We start from the raw sequence: 17,719 nt of genomic DNA, 5'->3' as shown, positions 1-17,719 counted from the left end.
GAGAGAGAGAGTGAGAGAGAGAGCATGAGGTGGGGGAGAGCGGGAGAGGAGAGGGAGAAGCAGACTCCCCGCTGAGCAGAGAGCCCGATGTGGGGCTCTATCCCAGAACCCTGGGACCATGACCTGAGCCAAAGGCAGACGCTTAACCGACTGAGCCACCCAGACACCCCCTAGTTGTCATTTTCTTAGAGTCTTGACTCTTTTTGTCATATGCTAAATCATGTGAGACTAATAGCTTCTCATTACTACAACTCTGAGATGGCAATATATTTCATGTGCCAATTCCACGTGATTAAATGTACCTTCAGAAGATGGTGGGTTGAGCCGGATACTGATGCTGCATTTGTCTCAACAGGAAAGGTTGCTACTAGTTCTCTGCTCCTGTCCCACAGCCCATCATACCTTCCTGGGCAATAGTAAGAGGCAAGAAGTGAAATCAAAACTGTTGGCACTGTCAGCCACTCCAGCTCTAAATCAGGAATAGAGCTATTTTCTTTTCCCAGTCAGTGATCCCTCTGGCAGCAGTGCTAGCAAGTAAACCAACTTTAACTTGTTTTGCTTTTTAAGAGGTAGAGAACGTGCTTGAGGGTGAGGAGGGAGGAAGGGGCAGGAGAGAGAGACAATCTCAAGCAGGCTTCACATCCAGGGAGGAGCCTCACGTGGGGCTCCGTCTCATGACCTGAGCCAAAATCAACGAGTTGAAAGCTTAACCCACTGAGCCACCCAGGTGCCCTAAAATCTACTTTTAAGTTTTTAATCCTAGACAAAGCTAGCTTCCTTCTTTTTCCCATATATTTCTTTGCAGTCATACCTAGGATGTATGTGTCTGCCATATTAAGGTATATATTGTTAATTTGTAAAATTGTCACATGTAACACAGTAAATCACAGTAAATAAACAAAACAATAGTTCGGTGAACTGTTGTAGTCAGTATCCACTTAAGTATCACCTAGTTCAAGAAATAGAACATTACCAGCCCCCCAGGGGGCTCCTCTTCTATTTCTTTCCCTGTGGTAATAACTATTCTGTCTTTTAATGTTGTACTTTAGTTTTGGCCAGTTTTGAATTTTATGTAAATGGAATTATTCAGGATGCATTTGTTTTTCCTGGCTTCTTTCAATATTATGTTCATGAGAATTCTTCATGTCACATGTAGCTGGAATTAGTCCATTTTCATTGCTGAATATTGCAGTGTATGAATATACCACAGCCTATTCATTTTAATGTTGGAGATATGTGAATTATTTTCTGCTTTGAGCTGTTACATGTAAATTCTCCTGTAAACATTTTTATCCATTTCTCTCAGTCACATATGCATGCGTTTTTCTTGCATAGTTAGCCAAGAATAGAAATGTTGGATGATAAGGTATACACGTATGGAACTCTGGTAGAATGTCAGATTGGTTCCCAGAGTAGTTGTACCCATTTGTACTCTAATTAGTATTGGAGTTGCTGTGTATTCCCACAAACATGGTGGTGTTGGTCATTTTTTATGGTTTTAATGTGCTTTTCCTGGAGTACTAATGAGGTTGAAGATTATAAGCTCCTTACCTTTTTCCTATGGACTGTCTGGCTTTTTCTACTTGATATGTAGGAGCTTCTTAAACTTTCTGGATCGGAGCTCTCTGTTATGTGTTGCAAGTACCTTTTTTCAATCTCTAGTTTACTTTTTATGTTGCCTTTTTATGAATATGAGTTCCTAAATTTACTTTAGTTCATTTTCCTAACTTTTCCTTTATTAACCCCAAAGACGTGAAGATGTTCTTTTATGCTATTTCCTGTTTGAGTTTTACCTTTCATATTTTGATTCTAGTGTTGAGTTTTGTGTTGGAGTGAGTTAGGCAGCAAGACTAATTTTTTTTTTAATGTGGATTACTGATTTTCCTGGTAGTATTTATTGAAAAAAAACTTTCCCACTGCTCTACCACTTTTTGTTCAAGGATTAATTTTGGTATATGGTATGAGATTAGGATTGGGGTTCTTTTTTTTAACAATATAATCTCGTTTTGTTTTTTTTTTAAGATTTTATTTATTTATTTGACAGAAAGAGACAGCCAGTGAGATAGGGAACACAAGCAGGAGGAGTGGAAGAGGAAGAAGCAGGCTCCTAGCAGAGAAGCCTGATGTGGGGCTTGATCCCAGAACGCCGGGATCACGCCCTGAACTAAAGGCAGACGCTTAACGACTGCGCCACCCAGGCGCCCCTGTTCCAGCATTCTTTGTTGAAAAGACTGTCCTTTCCTCCATTGAATTACTTTGGTGTTATTGTAGAATGCCAGTTGACCATGCACTTGTGGGCCTTCTTTTCTGTTCTGCTGATCTCTGTTCATAACATTATCACATTGTCTTGATTATTATAGTAGGCTTGAAATGACAGTGTATTTGTTCCTACTTTGTTCTTCATTTTCAACATAATTTTGACTATCCTAGATCATTTGCATTTTCATATAACTTTCACAGTGAGCTTTCCCATTTCCACACATACGCTCTCACCTGCCTGGATTTTGATTGAAATTGCTTTGACTCTATAGATCTATTTAGGGAAAACTGACATCTTAACAATATGGAGTCTTTTAATCATTGAGCACAAACTATCTGTCCATTTATTGATGTATTTTTCTTTTCTTTCAGCAGTGTTTTGCAGCTTCTCATGTTTAGGTCTTACCCATATTTTCTTTAATTCACCACTGTTTCTTGGTTTTTGAACTCATTGAAAAATGGTATTTCAAATTTTCATTTCTCTATTGTTTGTTGCTATTAGTTTTGTCATTTGCTTGACTGTAGTTTTACCCTCTCATTTCCAAAATCTTGGGGGAAATGCTAGTATTAGATTAAAAGCCATAATTTCTTACTGAAAGAAGTGACCAATAAGCTGATTTTTGGAATGAGGTGGGATAGGGATAAATACAGCATGTGGACAGTAAATATATAAAGGCTTTTTTTTTTTTTTTTAAACCAGAGAGAGGGGGGGAGAGAGAGAGTAAGCACAAGCAGGGGGAGTGGCAGGCAGAGGGAGAAGCAGGCTCCCTGCTGAGCAAGGAGCCCAATGTGGGACTCCATCCCAGGACCTTAGGATCATGACCTGAGCCAAAGGCAGCTGCTTAACGGTCTGAACCACCCAGGTGTCCCTGTGTATTTTGTTTTACAAGTAAATATTTTATCTAACCTTAACTATGTAATTTGTTACATGTCTTATTCATAGTTGTGTTATTTCTAGTAAAAATTTCAAAAAAATCTTAGTTTCATAACATTTTCTTTATTTTCTGGTTAGGACATACTTACAACACAACTGGCAAAGAAAGATGAGAACCTTCGGAAGTGGCGAGAAGAACGGGATCAACTGGTCGCAGCTTTAGAAATACAGCTGAAGGAACTGATCTCCAGTAATATACAGAAAGATAAGGAAATTGAGCAATTAAAAAAGATCACATTGGAGCCTTCTGAAACAGTGAGTAGAATCTTGTTCTTTCATTACTTTTTTTTTAATTGAACAGAGGAATTTTTAAAAATGATTTAACTCTTAGAGGATAAAAAAGTAAGTTTCAATAGATTACAGGGGAATCAGAGTTTCAAAAATTATTTGGATTGTTATTGCATATTTCAAGTTTTCAGAGTTTTATGATTATGATCAATTTGCCAACTGAGAAATAGTACTTTCTCAAATATTTTGGTCATATCTTCCAGGTAGAGTAATTAGAAAATAAACAATTTGTGATTTAGTCCCTCATCTACCTTTCAAATGTGGGAATGTGATTCAACCTGAATTCTTGGTAATATTTAAATACTTGGGCCCACCCTAAGTTTACTATATAAAGGTATGAATTGTTTTGAAAATGAATTGTTTTGGTAATGACTCACATTGGTGAGTCATTCTGGAGTTACTTTTGTAATGTTTCATTGGGGTTGGGAACCCTGCATGGAGAGAGGATTGCATTTCACAGATAGTTACTTCCTGGTGTAATCGAATCAGGGTACATTTGAAGCTAGTCTTTCCAGAATAAATGATCTATACTTAAAAATTTGCTGCCTCCAGACAATAGGAAAAGAAATGTATGTGCATGTCTGTCACAACAAAAGACTTCATGACTCTAAGAGGAAGACTGCTAAAAAAGAGAGGTAGTAGCATGTGGTACATACAGCACAGACAAGAAACTTAGAAAAACTAGGTGTCTGTTGCTGTCACTGTGGTTTTGGGATCTTTGGGAAAATTACTTATTATATCTGAACTTCTCTAAAACAGAGATAGTAATGTCTTCCTACTAGAGTTGTGAAAATTAATTGAGAACATTTGTAAAACAGCACAGTTTTATTTGGGTAGGTGACATAAGAGATACATTTGACTTCTGCTTTTGATGGCAGTCATGAGAAGGCCCATTGTGGAATTTATTAAAAATATAATCTGATACTTCTTTATAGATCCCTTAAATAGGGTATAGGAATAGAGCATATCCTATGACTGAGAAAAAGGGATGAGTTGTGCAGCAAGAAAAGGTTTAGTATCAATATGGTCTTTTCTACTCTGATACTACTCTGATATTACTACTCTGATAGTTGCATTCTCAAGACTCCTCTAGTTTTTCAGAATGGTGTTATCAAAGCAGTTGTTGGGGTTCCAACACTTCCAACTTAGTACAGACCATGGCCATGTGATTTTACATCTCTCGGTTTTGGTTTCATCTAGAAAGTGGGAATAATGATTCTTGCCAAATCTAGCTGAGAGAGTTGCAATGAAAGTAAAATGAGAATACAAGAAAACCTTGAAAATTGAAAGTAATCTTTCAGATTTCTCTTTCAATCAGGCTTAGAGGCTGGCAAGGTGCCCAGCCTTTCCTAAGTCTCTGAGGATAAAAGAGAGGAGGAAGTCTTTCATTACTTCCATGATATAATCCACCCAAATCTTGGTTTTTTGTTCTTTAGGTGAAGTGTTTTAATATATTTTTGGTTACAATGGCTTGTTTTAATATTTCTTAGGAAGAACAGAATGTGGATATCAAGCCTACACATATGAGTTCAATGGATCCTGGCAGAGTTGAAACTGAACCTCTATCAACAAGTTTTGAAATGTCTAGGAATGAAGTAGAGGTGGGCATTTGGTAACACTGTCCACTTTGTTACCCTCTTTACCAGTGACCGCTAATTAATAAATAACACGTGCAAGTTTAATTTAATCAATTGTTGTACCTTGCTGTGCAGTTAGCTGTATGTGCTCTTGGCTGTGGGAAGGAAAACCTAAAGGCTTATGAGAAGTGAAATTCTTTTGGAAGATTAGATCCCCCAACGATATTAATCTCCTCTCAAAATGATACTTATTGTAAACAACAGATTTGTTAATATAAACAAACTTGGTGGTCAGAAATAGGAAATCCTACAAAAGATAAAATATGGATGAATATTAGCCCTCATAAGAGGTCCTTTTAATAAGCATTCTATTTAGTAGTTTTTTGTTTTTTTTTTTAAATTGTACCCGTTTAATAACTTTGTCACCAACTCTCAGTAATTCACAATGAGTTTCCTTAATCTATAGTGGGTTTAGGGTTCTGTAAACCACTTTGGATAATAGAGTCTTAGATTACATATGAAATAGATAAAAATTCTATGTCACTTAAAGTTTTGAAGACAAATTCCTTTTTTGCATTTATTTTTTAAACACATTTATTGGGAGTTTTTAGTGTTGGTTGGGAACATTGCTAAGTTGTTCCCAACTGAGAGTTCAAACGTAAGACATGATTGCCAGCCTCAAGGAGTAAAGACTCTAGTAAAACAGATACTTAAGTGAGTACTTGTTTGACTTTATCTTATGGGCTAAGAGTCATGAAGAGAGTGCTAAGAAGGAACATTGCCTGCGGGGAGGATGTGATGAATTTTTGCCTGAGTGGTTGTGAATGTGGGTTAGAGAAGGTAACGTCATCCTGGGTCTTGAAGGTGAATAGACTTTTACCAAGCTGTGAATGGGAAGAGAAGGGCATTTTAATCTGGGGAAATAGCACAAGGCATTCTTTTCTCTTGCCCTTTCTTTGATAGTTTTTGGTGGAATTTCGGATAATTGGCATTGGCCTTAGAGACAGATCATATCATTTGAAGAGAAATTTGGAGTTGATTCATAAACAAGATTAATCTTGATTGCAAAGGCAGTTATATATGGAACATTTCTTTATAAATTTATATATAACTCTATATTTATACAAATACATATGTATATATATATAAATTTATGTCCTAAAACCTCCTGATTCCAATTCTTATTAAGAATTCCAGCAGTTACTGTATATTCCAGTTTTGGGGAATGGTTTTATTATGCTATTTTGTTTTTTGGGTTTTTTTTTTTTTTAATAATAATTTTCTATTATGTTATGTTGGTCACCATACAGTATATCCTTAGTTTTTGATGTAGTGTTCCATGATTCATTATTTGCGTATAACACCCAGTGCACCATGCAATATGTGCCCTTCTTAATACCCATCACCGGCCTATCCCAATCCCCCACCCCCCTCCCCTCTGAAGCCCTCAGTTTGTTTCCCAGAGCTATTTTGTATCTTTCTCTTTCCTTCATGAACTCGATATGCTGTGTTGGAATTAAAGTCTAAATGATTCATTCATGTAGCTGATAGTTGATTCTGGGAGCTCAGTTGAACGTATATGTGGCCTCTCCCTGTGGCTTGGGCTTGTCACAGCACAGTGGCTGCATTCTGAGATGAGGCATTTTGAAGGGGGAGCGTCCTGAAAGTAACTTTTCAAAGAGGACAGGGTGGAAGTTACAGTGCTTCTTATGATCAAGCCTCAGAATGATGATGTTATTTCCACCAGATTCAAGGAAGAGAAATGAGACTCCATCTCTCAATGGGAGGAGTAACAAAGAATTTGAAGCCAACTTTAATCTCCCTTAATTAGGGTGCTTAGTAAAAATCCTAGACTCTTTCCTAGGAGATTTAGTAGGTTTGTGTCAGGGTCCAAGAATCTTTAAACAAATTGTTTGAATTATTCTTATGATCATACAAGTTTGGGAAATACTGATCTCTATTTCCTTGAATTTTAGCATATCGTATGTAAACCTGGAGAGGGTGGATGGTAACACCGATCTTTCTGTCCTTTCTGTGGTAAATTTGAGCCAGCACACTTTTAATCTTTTCCAATTCATTGTCTCTGATAAGTATTTGAAAGAGTTAATTCTTTGCGATTCATGAATTCATATTCTGCAAATAAGATTTGTTTTTCTTTTTAATTATGCTGTAGGATGGCTCTGTAGTCCTTGACTCTTGTGAAGTGTCAACAGAAAATAATCAAACTACTCGATTTCCAAAACCTGAGTTAGAGATTCAGTTTACACCTTTACAGCCAAACAAAATGGCAGTGAAACACCCTGGTTGCACTTTACCTGTGACGGTTAAGATTTCCAAGGCCCGGAAGAGGAAGAGTAATGAAATGGAGGAGGTAAGTACTTAAGTAATGAGTGAATTTAGCAAGCAAACCTTAAGCTCAGTTATTATACATAATTAAACTTTTATACTGCCCTCTTGTTCATAAGCACTGCTATTGGAGACCAAAATCATAATTTGTGGCATATTTTATACTCCTTAAGAATATTATTATAGTCTAATAGTCCTTAAACAAAAAGCTTAGGGTTATTAAAACTTAGCCCTTGTTTCATTGAAGCTGTGCTAGGTCAGGTGATGGTGGATTTCCCCGGAGAGCTAGTTCAGTGCACCAGTCCTGGTCAAACTCCAGTGGAAGAGAAATGGGTTGATAAATTAGAGAAACCAAATGGCTAACTTGCTTGAATATAATCTTTGTTGTTTAACTAAAATCTTAGCTCTCTATGGTTAGAGTAGGTTTTGGAAGAGAAACTTTTTCTATCAGCCGGTATATTAAAATTTGGGCCTCTATTTAGTGGTAGGATAAAAACTCTTTACTACTTCCTACTGTAGCTCTCTGACTGTGGGGTTACCGAACCTTCTGCCATATCCTAGCCAGGTGGGTTTGGCTGGTCACATAACTTTCTCGTTCTCAGTTTTCTCCTTTTAGAAATAAAGGATTAGAGATAATATGTTTAAAATGCTTAGCGTTTGTTCCACATGTGGTGGATACATAATAAATGGTAATATTTAGTTTTAAAAGTAACTTGTTTTAAATTTAAAACTAACTATAAACTCTCTAGCACAATAACTTTTTCTTCAACTTTTTTTTTTTTTTTTTTTTTACCTCTTTGAAGAGTAGTATATTTTCAAGCTGGTGGAAGAGCAGAAATAGTATTAACCATACTCCTGAGGCTCTCTGTCAGGTAATAAATTTGCTGAATGAATATTATTTAGCATCTTTCCTGCTACACCTAGATTACCTTTAGTGATTGTTTTGTAGAGCCTTAGTTAACTTTTATTCAATATTTATTTAATTTATATTTATATTTTAGACAACATTAAAATAGCATTTTAATTTCATTATGATCTCTGTTGACTTTTTCTTGATTCGTTTTTTCAAGGGAAAAGGAAAAATTGGTTGTGTACTCAGAGGGTTAAACACCAACTATTTTATTCATTTTACTGTTGGTATATACTCCCCAGGCGTTTTTCAGAATAGATATACAGATTCATGTAGTTAAATCATGTAGAAACTTAAGGTTTTTTCCTGTTTTTACTAGCTCTTCACTGCTCTAATAAAGTGAGTGTTGTAAGGTCCTCATGAGAACCGTTTATATAGTGCTATATATATTCTAATCCAGTGACAACTCCAGAGAACTCTTTATTGCACACTGCACGTATGATGGAGTTATTACTCTTCATTTGTTTTCCATTGATTACCATCTGTCTTTCCCCTTTCAGGAAGTCCGCTTCTTATTACCCTTATGACTTCTACTTTGTAACTTGAATTCTGAGGTTCAGTCATGATCTTTTCTTTGTTTCTTTCCTTGCCTTTTTTTTTTTCCTTTTATGCTTATAATCTTTGGTACAACTAGGATTTGTGTAAGTTTGATTCAGTTAATATACTAGAAGAGACTTTGTCCTAAAGAGAAGTTATGTGGGAGAAAGAAATGTAATATGTCATGCCTATTTAGTAGGGAAGATAGATTATATTTTTTGATTTTAGCATTTTGCCTGTGCTTATATTGAAGATTTTTACTTGCTCTGTTTTGTTCTTGATGCTACCAAATTTCAATTAGAGTTCTTAAACATAGATACTCTGCATGATTTGGGAGTTGGGGAAAGAGTAGATGTATTGCTATATTTTAGAAATGGGGTTCAAATAAAAGATGTTATGCCTTCTATTTCTTATTTAGCTTATGTAATTTCATTATTTATGATATATGTGAAAAATTCATACCTTCAGTCATGTTGCAGTATATGTGTGTATTAAATCCTCACATTGTACATCTTAAACGTACCTATGTTATGTCTATAATACCTCAATAAAGCTGGGAGAAAAAGTCATACCTTCAGTCAGGTTTCTCAACTTCAGTATGATTGGCATTTGGGCTTGTATTCCTGTTCTGGAAGGCTTTCCTATGCATTTACAAGGGTGTTTAGGAGCATTCCTGGCCTCTACCACTAGTTGCCAATAAACATCCTCCTCTCCCAGCAGTGACAACCCAAAATATCTTCAGAGAACCATCATCTTTTTTTTTTTTTTTTTTTTTTTTGAGCCTAGAGAAAGAAAATATTGTTAAGAAATTAACCAGTGAATTTCATTAATTTTAGGACTTGGTGAAATGTGAAAATAAGAAGAATGCTACACCCAGACCTAATTTGAAGTCTCCTGTTTCTGAGCATAGAAATTCTTCTGTCAAAAAGGAACAAAAGGTTTGTCTTTTAATGTGTTCAGAATTGACCATTTTCTTAATGTTTATAAAGTAGAATATAAAAATAAAGATGTCAAAGTTGATCAGTAATTACCCGGAAATCCAGTTTTGTCTAGTTATAACTCATTTATCTTCCATTTCTTACTCATCTAATTCAGCTTAGAATATAATAACCTTTAACATTAGGCCAGCAGCAGGCCCTTCGTGATACTTCTGAGTTAGCCTATCACACCCATTTTGCCATTCTTTGGTTCTTTCACCCTCTCCTCATATACTTAATCCTGAATTAACCTGCCTGCGAATTTGTGACCTCTGTCTGGCCTCTTTAATTCAACTGTGGTTACAGTTGTTTTCTTCTAACATTTCTCATCGACAGTAACAAAAAATGTTTGTTTTTTAGGTTTCCAAACGTCCGTCATCTAAGAAAACATACTCTTTACGGAGTCAGGCATCCACAGTAAATACAAATGTGGCCACTAAGAAAAAAGAAGGAACACTACAGAAATTTGGAGACTTCTTACAACATTCTCCAACAATTCTTCAATCAAAAGGTTTGCAGAAAACTAAATGACCTTTTATATTAGGTGTTTTTTAACTCAACAGCAGTGATTATCATAGTTTGAATAGACATTGTCCTATGTTGAGTACCATGGGAGGATGCATGAGATGATGACATGCTTAGATGTTCACTGGAGTGGAGGAGAAAGAACGATATGTAAGTGCAGTTGACCCTTGAACAACACGGGTTTGAACTGTACAAGTCCACGTATATGTGGATGTTTTTTGTTTTCTTTTGTTTTTAGAGGTGGAGGGGCAGAGGAAGAGGGGGAGAGAGAATCCTAAGCAGGCTCCATGTCCAGCATGGAGCCCAAAAGGGGGCTTGATCTCACAACCCTAAGATCATGACTGAAGCAAAAATCAAGATTCAAAGGCCTAACTGACTCAGGTGCCCTGTGGATGTTTTTTGATAAGTACATTGCTATGAATGTATTTTTTCTTACTTATGATTTTCTTAATAACATTTTGTTTTCTCTGGTTTATTGTGAAAATACAATATATAATACATACAAAATGTGTGTTAACCAGTAAGAGTTCTGATCAACAGTAGGCTATTAGTAAAGTTTTTAGAGAGTCAAAAGTTGTACTCAGATTTTTGACATTATGGGAGGGTCAGCACCCCAAAGCTCTGTGTTGTTCAGGGATCAACTTAATTCATCCAGAATTCATCCAGAGCAGCCCACTTAGTGTAGTTACAGGGATCCAAGCAAAGTGCTATGGTGGTATCGGAGGGAAGAGAGCTATTTGATTCAGAGGCTAAGGGAAATTTTTTATTTTTTTGAAGATGTAGGATTAACTTGGGTATTGAAATGCTGGCAGGATTACACCCTCTAGAGGTAATCACTATATTATGGTATATATTCTTATAGTATTTTTTTTCTATGCATTGACAAACATTACCCATTCATATATATCAAAAATATGTATTTCTATAGGTAGCTATTGGATTTAGTTGCTTCATGGTTTTTTCTTTATGATGTAACATTAACCATATTAATTATCTGTGTATAAACACGTACTAAGATATATACTTCTTCTGTATATAATAAATACAAACAGACATTTATATGTACACACACACACCTACTGGAGGGAACAGTTTTAACACAGGCAGAGTACCAGGAGAGTGTAGGGCATGTGCAGGCACTGGGGTAACAGTATACATCTGGCATGGAGAGTGTAGACAGATCGTTGCGGGAAGAGGCAGGCGGTGGACTCAGGATTTTCAGGAGATTGCCTCAGTGGTGGCAGTGGGATAAATTAGAGACTAGAGGTGAGGAGAACAGGGAAGGATAAAGCTGGAGAGAGTTGAAGTGTAAAAACACTTTCTGTAAAAACTTACACAGAGATTCCCAAACTTTCTTGGTTCGCAGTGCCCTTAATGTCTCAGTGAGTTTTTTTCATTGTTCCCCTACACCCAAAGAAAAACACAAATATTTTATCCATTAGTGCTAAGGCCAAAAACCACAGAAAATTCAGCTTCTGAAAATCACAGTTGTAAAGATACATCATCATCAAAAGGAATGTAATGCGTTATCATTTGAAAGTATGAACTCCTTGAGCTATTGTGTGTCACTGTTTTCTTCGAATATTTAAAATATTTCTAGGTGCTCTTGTGAGTTTGCTGTAGTACATCTTCGTGCACAGCTTGGGAACTTCAGACGTACCAGACCCCGTTTGTATGTGTTTTTCAAAAAACACGTATTTTTTAAAGGTGTAATTAGTGTAAGCATAGAAGATATCTGGAGGGACAACAGCAAACTGTTAAATATCTATATGTGGAGAGGCAGGACTTGTTATTTTAGATTCTTAAGTATTTTATTTAAATTATATTGATAAGCACTTCCATAGCAAAAGAAAATAGGTTTTCAAGGAAAGGTAAGTACCCATGTGGTAATTGACTCCCTTACTTGGTTGACCCAGCTCTTTAACAACTTCCCTAATTGTATACGTTGTGTGGGGTCTTTTTTTTAAGTTTATTTATTTAATCTCTACACCCAACATGGGGCTTGAACTCACCACCCCAAGATCAAGAGTTGCATGCTCTTCTGACGGGGCCAGCCAGTCGCCCTTAGTGTGGTTTTTTTTTTTTTTTTTTTTTTTTTTAAGATTTTATTTATTTGACAGAGAGAGACACAGAGAGAGAGAGGGAACACACGCAGAGGGAGTGGGAGAGGGAGAAGCAGACTTCCTGCCGAGTAGGGAGCCCGACTCGGGGCTTGATCCCAGGACCCTGGGATCATGACCTGAGCCAAAGGCAGACGCTTAATGACTGAGCCACCCAGGCACCCCCCTAGTGTGGATTTTTGAACATTTATTTCTAGGAGTATAAGATACCCCTATTTTGGATTATAACTGTACTGTGTCTGTTGTTGATCACTTGAAAACGTAGGGAAAAAATAGAGATTAATTTTTAAAATTCTACTGTTCTTGATAACCAGTTACTTCATTCCTTCATTCACTGGTTTCCCAACTTTTCCCTCCTGTCTGTCTCCTGTTCATCCAGTGCATGGCTGCCGGAAGGATCTTTTCAAAGTGCAAATTGAATTATTTAATCTCTAATTTTTGTTTTCTTATCTTTTCCACTACAGTTTGAGCTTCACAAGTGCAGTGAGTCTGTGTGGTTCCCATCCTCAGCTCTTAGTGTAGTGGCTGGCACATTGTCATGAGGAGTTTGGCGGCTCCCGCCTGGCCAAAATCCCATATGTGACTTTTTTTTTCTTTTTAGGCTGACCATAGGCAGTTACAGAGGCTTTACATGTTAGGCTTCATGGGGAAAAGCCGCCTTCCCCACATCTAAGGAGAGCAGTCTCTGAAGGGAGTTATAGTCAAGGACTCAGGACCCTGGCCACCTATGTCCTGATACATATCTGTAGTCCTAGCCAAGGTGCCTTCATTCAGAGCCTCTTTACTGGGGGCCTTTAGCAGAGAAATTCCTCAGGCACCTCTGCCTGGGACCTTCTTATGACCGGAAAGGGGAGGGAACCTTGAAGACACTTTCTCCACTCTGATTTTACTTTTCCACTCTTAGCCCTTCCTTCTGGCCTCCAGCCCCAAGGTGCATAAAACTGCAAGAGCCAGAGCTTTCTGTTCAGCGCTCCCTTGGCAGGGGCGGACATCCCCACCCCTTACTGATCTTCCTGACCTAGACCACCCATGGGGAAGGATGGAAGGTGGGGGTGGGAGTTGGCGCTTTCTCAGGTTTTGCCTCTTGCTTATTCTATTGCAGTAGGTGGTTAAAGGCTTAAGAGTTGCTTTTATTTTGGCTTATTGACTTAACTGGCTGCTCTGACATTGGGCAGCTCAGCTCTTTCAAGCCCAGATTAACCCTCGACAAGTAGACTTTCAATTTAGCATATTTCCTTCAATGTTTTTTCTATTTAAAAAAATATATAGTTGATATTATATGTATAAGGATTTTCTACCCAGGAGGTTTCCCAGATGGAAATATGTTTTCTATTAAAATCAGTATGTACCTGTTGAAAGACAAACAAATGTACAAAGTAAGAATTTAAAATTTTTATTCCACTTCCTAGAAGCAATCAACTATTAACAATTTGATTTACTCTCTGTGTGTGTGTGTGTGTGTGTGTGTTAACGGTAAGCAAAGGGCTCAAAATTCTAAACTGCTTTCACTTAATATTGATTGTGTTTGTGTGTAATTGTGTATTGATTACGTATGAGTACTGCTGCATGGTCCGGGATATATGTATCCTGCTTTTTTGCATAACAGCATGAACCTTTTCAAGTCATTAAAAACACCTGAGTTTTGTTGGTTGTACTATAATTCACGAAACCTTTCACCATGTTGAACATTAGTCAACTGATGTTTTATTTATTTGCTTTTTTGTTTTTGCTGTTCATCATTATTTCATGTATTTATGAGACATTTAATTTTTTCTTTGTGAATTGACTAGTCATGTCCTTTCACCATTTATAAGTTGCAGTGCTTTTTCTCTTTAACTTGGTATGTTTTTCTTTATTAAGGATTTCAAAACTTTCCAGTTAGAAAGTTATTTATTTCAGAATTTAAGTAATATATGTATTTTTTCACAGCAAAGAAGATAATTGAAACGATGAGCTCTTCAAAGCTCTCAAATGTAGAAGTAAGTAAAGAAAATATGTCTCGACCAAAACGGGCCAAACGGAAATTATACACAAATGAAATTTCATCTCCTATTGATATATCTGGGCAAGTGGTAAGCTACTCTTTTTGGTTTTCTTAAAAGTAAAACTGTCCATGTTCTTTTTAATTTGGAGGTATTCATAACAATCTGAATTTTATAATGGTTTGAATTTTTATTCTTTAGATCAGTTCTCTTGGAATATGCTTTAAATGTTATACTTTTGCTATTTGATGTGTTAAATTTGTAATAATTATAAGTGTTGCATTAATGTATACAAGTGTCACGTATTTACATTTGTAAATTAATCAGAGAAATTTTAATTCCATCATTAGAATTAATACTGTTTAGTAGTTTATTTGCTTCTAACACCTATTTTTCTTGTTAACTATATCATAAGAGTTGTACAAATCTGGGCCTAAGTGAGCCTGGTAAAAATACAGAATTGACATTCAGTCATTTCCTCCCACCCTTCCTCTAAGCCTTCCAGGTTCTTTTAAGAAAAGACTGTAGTTTGTCATCCTGACTTGATGACTCATTCTCTTCACTCAGAACAGTCTGTGCTATTACAGGGGAAGTTCTAATTTTCCATCAGGCTTGCATTTGCCTAGTGGATGAAATGGATGGTAGAAAAGTAATTTAAGGAGAAGCCTTCAACAGGAAGTGGCTCAGAGAAATCAGGGGAGAGACTTTCTGCAACAGTACCTATCAGATACAAGACACTGGAACGCAGGTGGTGAAGAATTAGGGTCAATTAGGACATGCTGTTGGAAATACTATTCTCTTGGTCACTTTTCACTCTCTGTCTGATTAGTACATAATTTCTTCCCTTGGCTGAAGTTCTTTCTTTTCTTAGTTGCAATATAATGCTCTTTCTACTTTCCTAAGTTATATACAGTAGTCACTTCTTATCCTTGCTTTTGTTTTCCATGGTTTCAATGTCCTGTGGTCATCGTGGTCTGGAAGCAGATGATCCTCCTTCTGGTATATTGTCAGAAGATCAGTAGTAGCCTAACAATATGTCACAGTGCCTACACATTCACCTTACTTCATCTTATCACATAGGCATTTTATCATTTCTCATCATCACAAGAAGATGAGAAAGTACAGTATGATAAGATATGTAGACAGAAGAGACCTACAACATTTACATAACCTACTACAGTATATTGTTATAATTGTTTTATTAGTGATTGTTGTTAATACAATAATGTGCCTAACTCATAAATTATAGTGTATCATAGGTATGTATGTATAGGAAAAAACAGTAAACATAGGGTTTGGTTCTATCCTTGGTTCAGGCATCCACTGGGATCTTAGAACATAGGCCCCACAGATAAGGGGGATTATTGTACTTGTTGCTGCAAAAGATCTTTTCTTAAAAATTATTTGAGGTATTTGCCTCCAAATATTTCAGTAATTACTTCAAGCTATATATGTCCTGAATTCAATATGGGGTGTAGATTATTTTAATCCTATGTTAGGTAGTATTGAAAGAATCTTTATAAAATCTATTACTTTTTAATAGATTAGTATACTTATAGTCTAAAAGGACAAAATATTATAATGTACCTATTATTCCAATTATTAAGCACTTGAATAGATCTTACTAAATTATAAATAAGCTTTTATTTATAAAGTATTGTGAAATTGTTAATTTCAGATTTTGATGGACCATAAAGTAAAGGAGAGTGATCATCAGATTCTCAAACGACGACTTCGACCTAAAACAGCTAAATAAATCACTTATGGAGAATGTTTTAATATAAGTTTTATGTTCATAATCATTGTAACTTGCATCCTGACTTTTCAAAGATAATTGTATATATTATGATGCATTAAATCCTGTGTATACATTGCTATTTTATACATAGTGTAATTTTAATTGAATAAAGACAATAAGTCAACAGCACTATTTGTCTAATGAAGACTTTTTTATAATAGATTTTTTCTTTCTTTTTTTTAAATTTGAGTATAGTTCATACACAGTGCTACATTAGTTTCAGATATATAACGTGGTGATTTGACAAGTTTATACATTATGCTATATAATAATTTTTCAAACTGTATTCATTTTCCTTTTATCCTAGGCATAGGATCAGTGAGGATCCTAGAAAAGATGCTGGGTTTTTTTGTTTTGTTTTGTTTTTACACGTATCATAGATCAGATATTTGGTTTATTTACATTTAACAGTGTCTTATGAATTGTTTTTACTTCATTTGTTAGGAAATACAACTGATTTTACATGTCTCTTTGGATTATAGCTCCTAGTTGCCAGAATTTGTATGCACATAATTTAGAAAAGATCTCAAGTCTTTAATTAGAATGTCTTTTATTTGTTAGTGAGCAAATAGAGTTGGCTTTCCTATTTTTTGGAACACAGAAAATCAGAAGCAGAAAGGAAGCAGCTAGAGGCCGAAAAGGCACAGCTATCTAGAAAAGATAGAATTTTAGACTTGGAGGGACTTTGAAATGCATTTTCTTAATTTTATAGATAAGAAAACTGAGACCCATAAAGTTTACTTTTCTTAAGATCATACAGCTAAGGTTTATTGAGCTTTGGTTTAAAAAAAAAAAACAATTAGAGGCAAAAAACAAAGCAGAAGCCTCAAGAATTCTTGCCACCTGGGGCTTTTAAATCTAAGAGCATACATTGATATATGTAAAACCTTAAAGGTTTCATTGGATTTTATCATTATTTATTATAATGATGAGCTTGAGTCAGAGAAAAAAGTTATCTTTAGTGTCTTAAGAGACACACCATGTTTAGGGAAAATTTCCATCAAAATATTTCATTAAAACTTTTTAAGCACTAATATGTTTTTATTCTGTTACCTGGTCTCATTATGCTAAAAATAGATACACATTGATTTTCATTCATCGATTACATTCGCAAATTTGCTTACTTGCGAAAATGTACTTGTCAGTGCTCTAGGCACTTTTGTAGTCATTCTCAGAAATGTGCAGAATGGCAAAAACTTTGAGTTGCCCAGCATGCATGTTCCCAGCTAAGGCTGAACAAGGTGACGCTGCCTTCTTGTTCCACCTCTCAGAGTATAAATGAGTGTCCTCGAATATAGACTGAAGTCAAACCTCAAGATTTGCGAGGGAGACAGAGTTTACCAAATTAGAAGGGCTTGAGAAACACCTTGTGCTTTCCAAAGATTCATACTAACAAAGTATAAAACCAAACCTACATAAATTGAAAGTAGTCCGTAATCAAAATGCCTCCTGGAACAAAAATCAAC

General features: G+C 35.9%; 1 protein-coding gene across 7 annotated transcripts in view; it reads left to right on the top strand.

The window, feature by feature from the left end:
- KIF20B (kinesin family member 20B) overlaps positions 1-16,382 on the top strand; it is a 66,028-nt gene extending 49,646 nt beyond the window's left edge. For 4 of the 7 annotated variants that reach the window (XM_045810066.2, XM_045810068.2, XM_045810064.2 and 1 more), the window contains exons 26-33: positions 3,272-3,448; positions 4,972-5,082; positions 7,232-7,429; positions 8,208-8,276; positions 9,688-9,789; positions 10,189-10,339; positions 14,403-14,545; positions 16,134-16,382. In XM_045810066.2, the coding sequence (XP_045666022.2) occupies positions 3,272-3,448; positions 4,972-5,082; positions 7,232-7,429; positions 8,208-8,276; positions 9,688-9,789; positions 10,189-10,339; positions 14,403-14,545; positions 16,134-16,211 (1,029 nt within the window). In that variant the 3' untranslated portion in view covers positions 16,212-16,382. Of the gene's footprint in view, positions 1-3,271; positions 3,449-4,971; positions 5,083-7,231; positions 7,430-8,207; positions 8,277-9,687; positions 9,790-10,188; positions 10,340-14,402; positions 14,546-16,133 lie in introns of those variants that run through there. The other 3 variants (XM_087862912.1, XM_045810067.2, XM_045810069.2) reach the window with 2 other exon arrangements.
- Positions 16,383-17,719: the final 1,337 nt, after the last annotated feature.

This window comes from Ursus americanus, chromosome 6, assembly GCF_024610735.1.
Source record: "Ursus americanus isolate L20-20 chromosome 6, mUrsAme1.1.p, whole genome shotgun sequence".
NCBI lineage: Eukaryota > Metazoa > Chordata > Mammalia > Carnivora > Ursidae > Ursus > Ursus americanus.
This window is presented reverse-complemented; position numbering and strand designations above follow the sequence as displayed.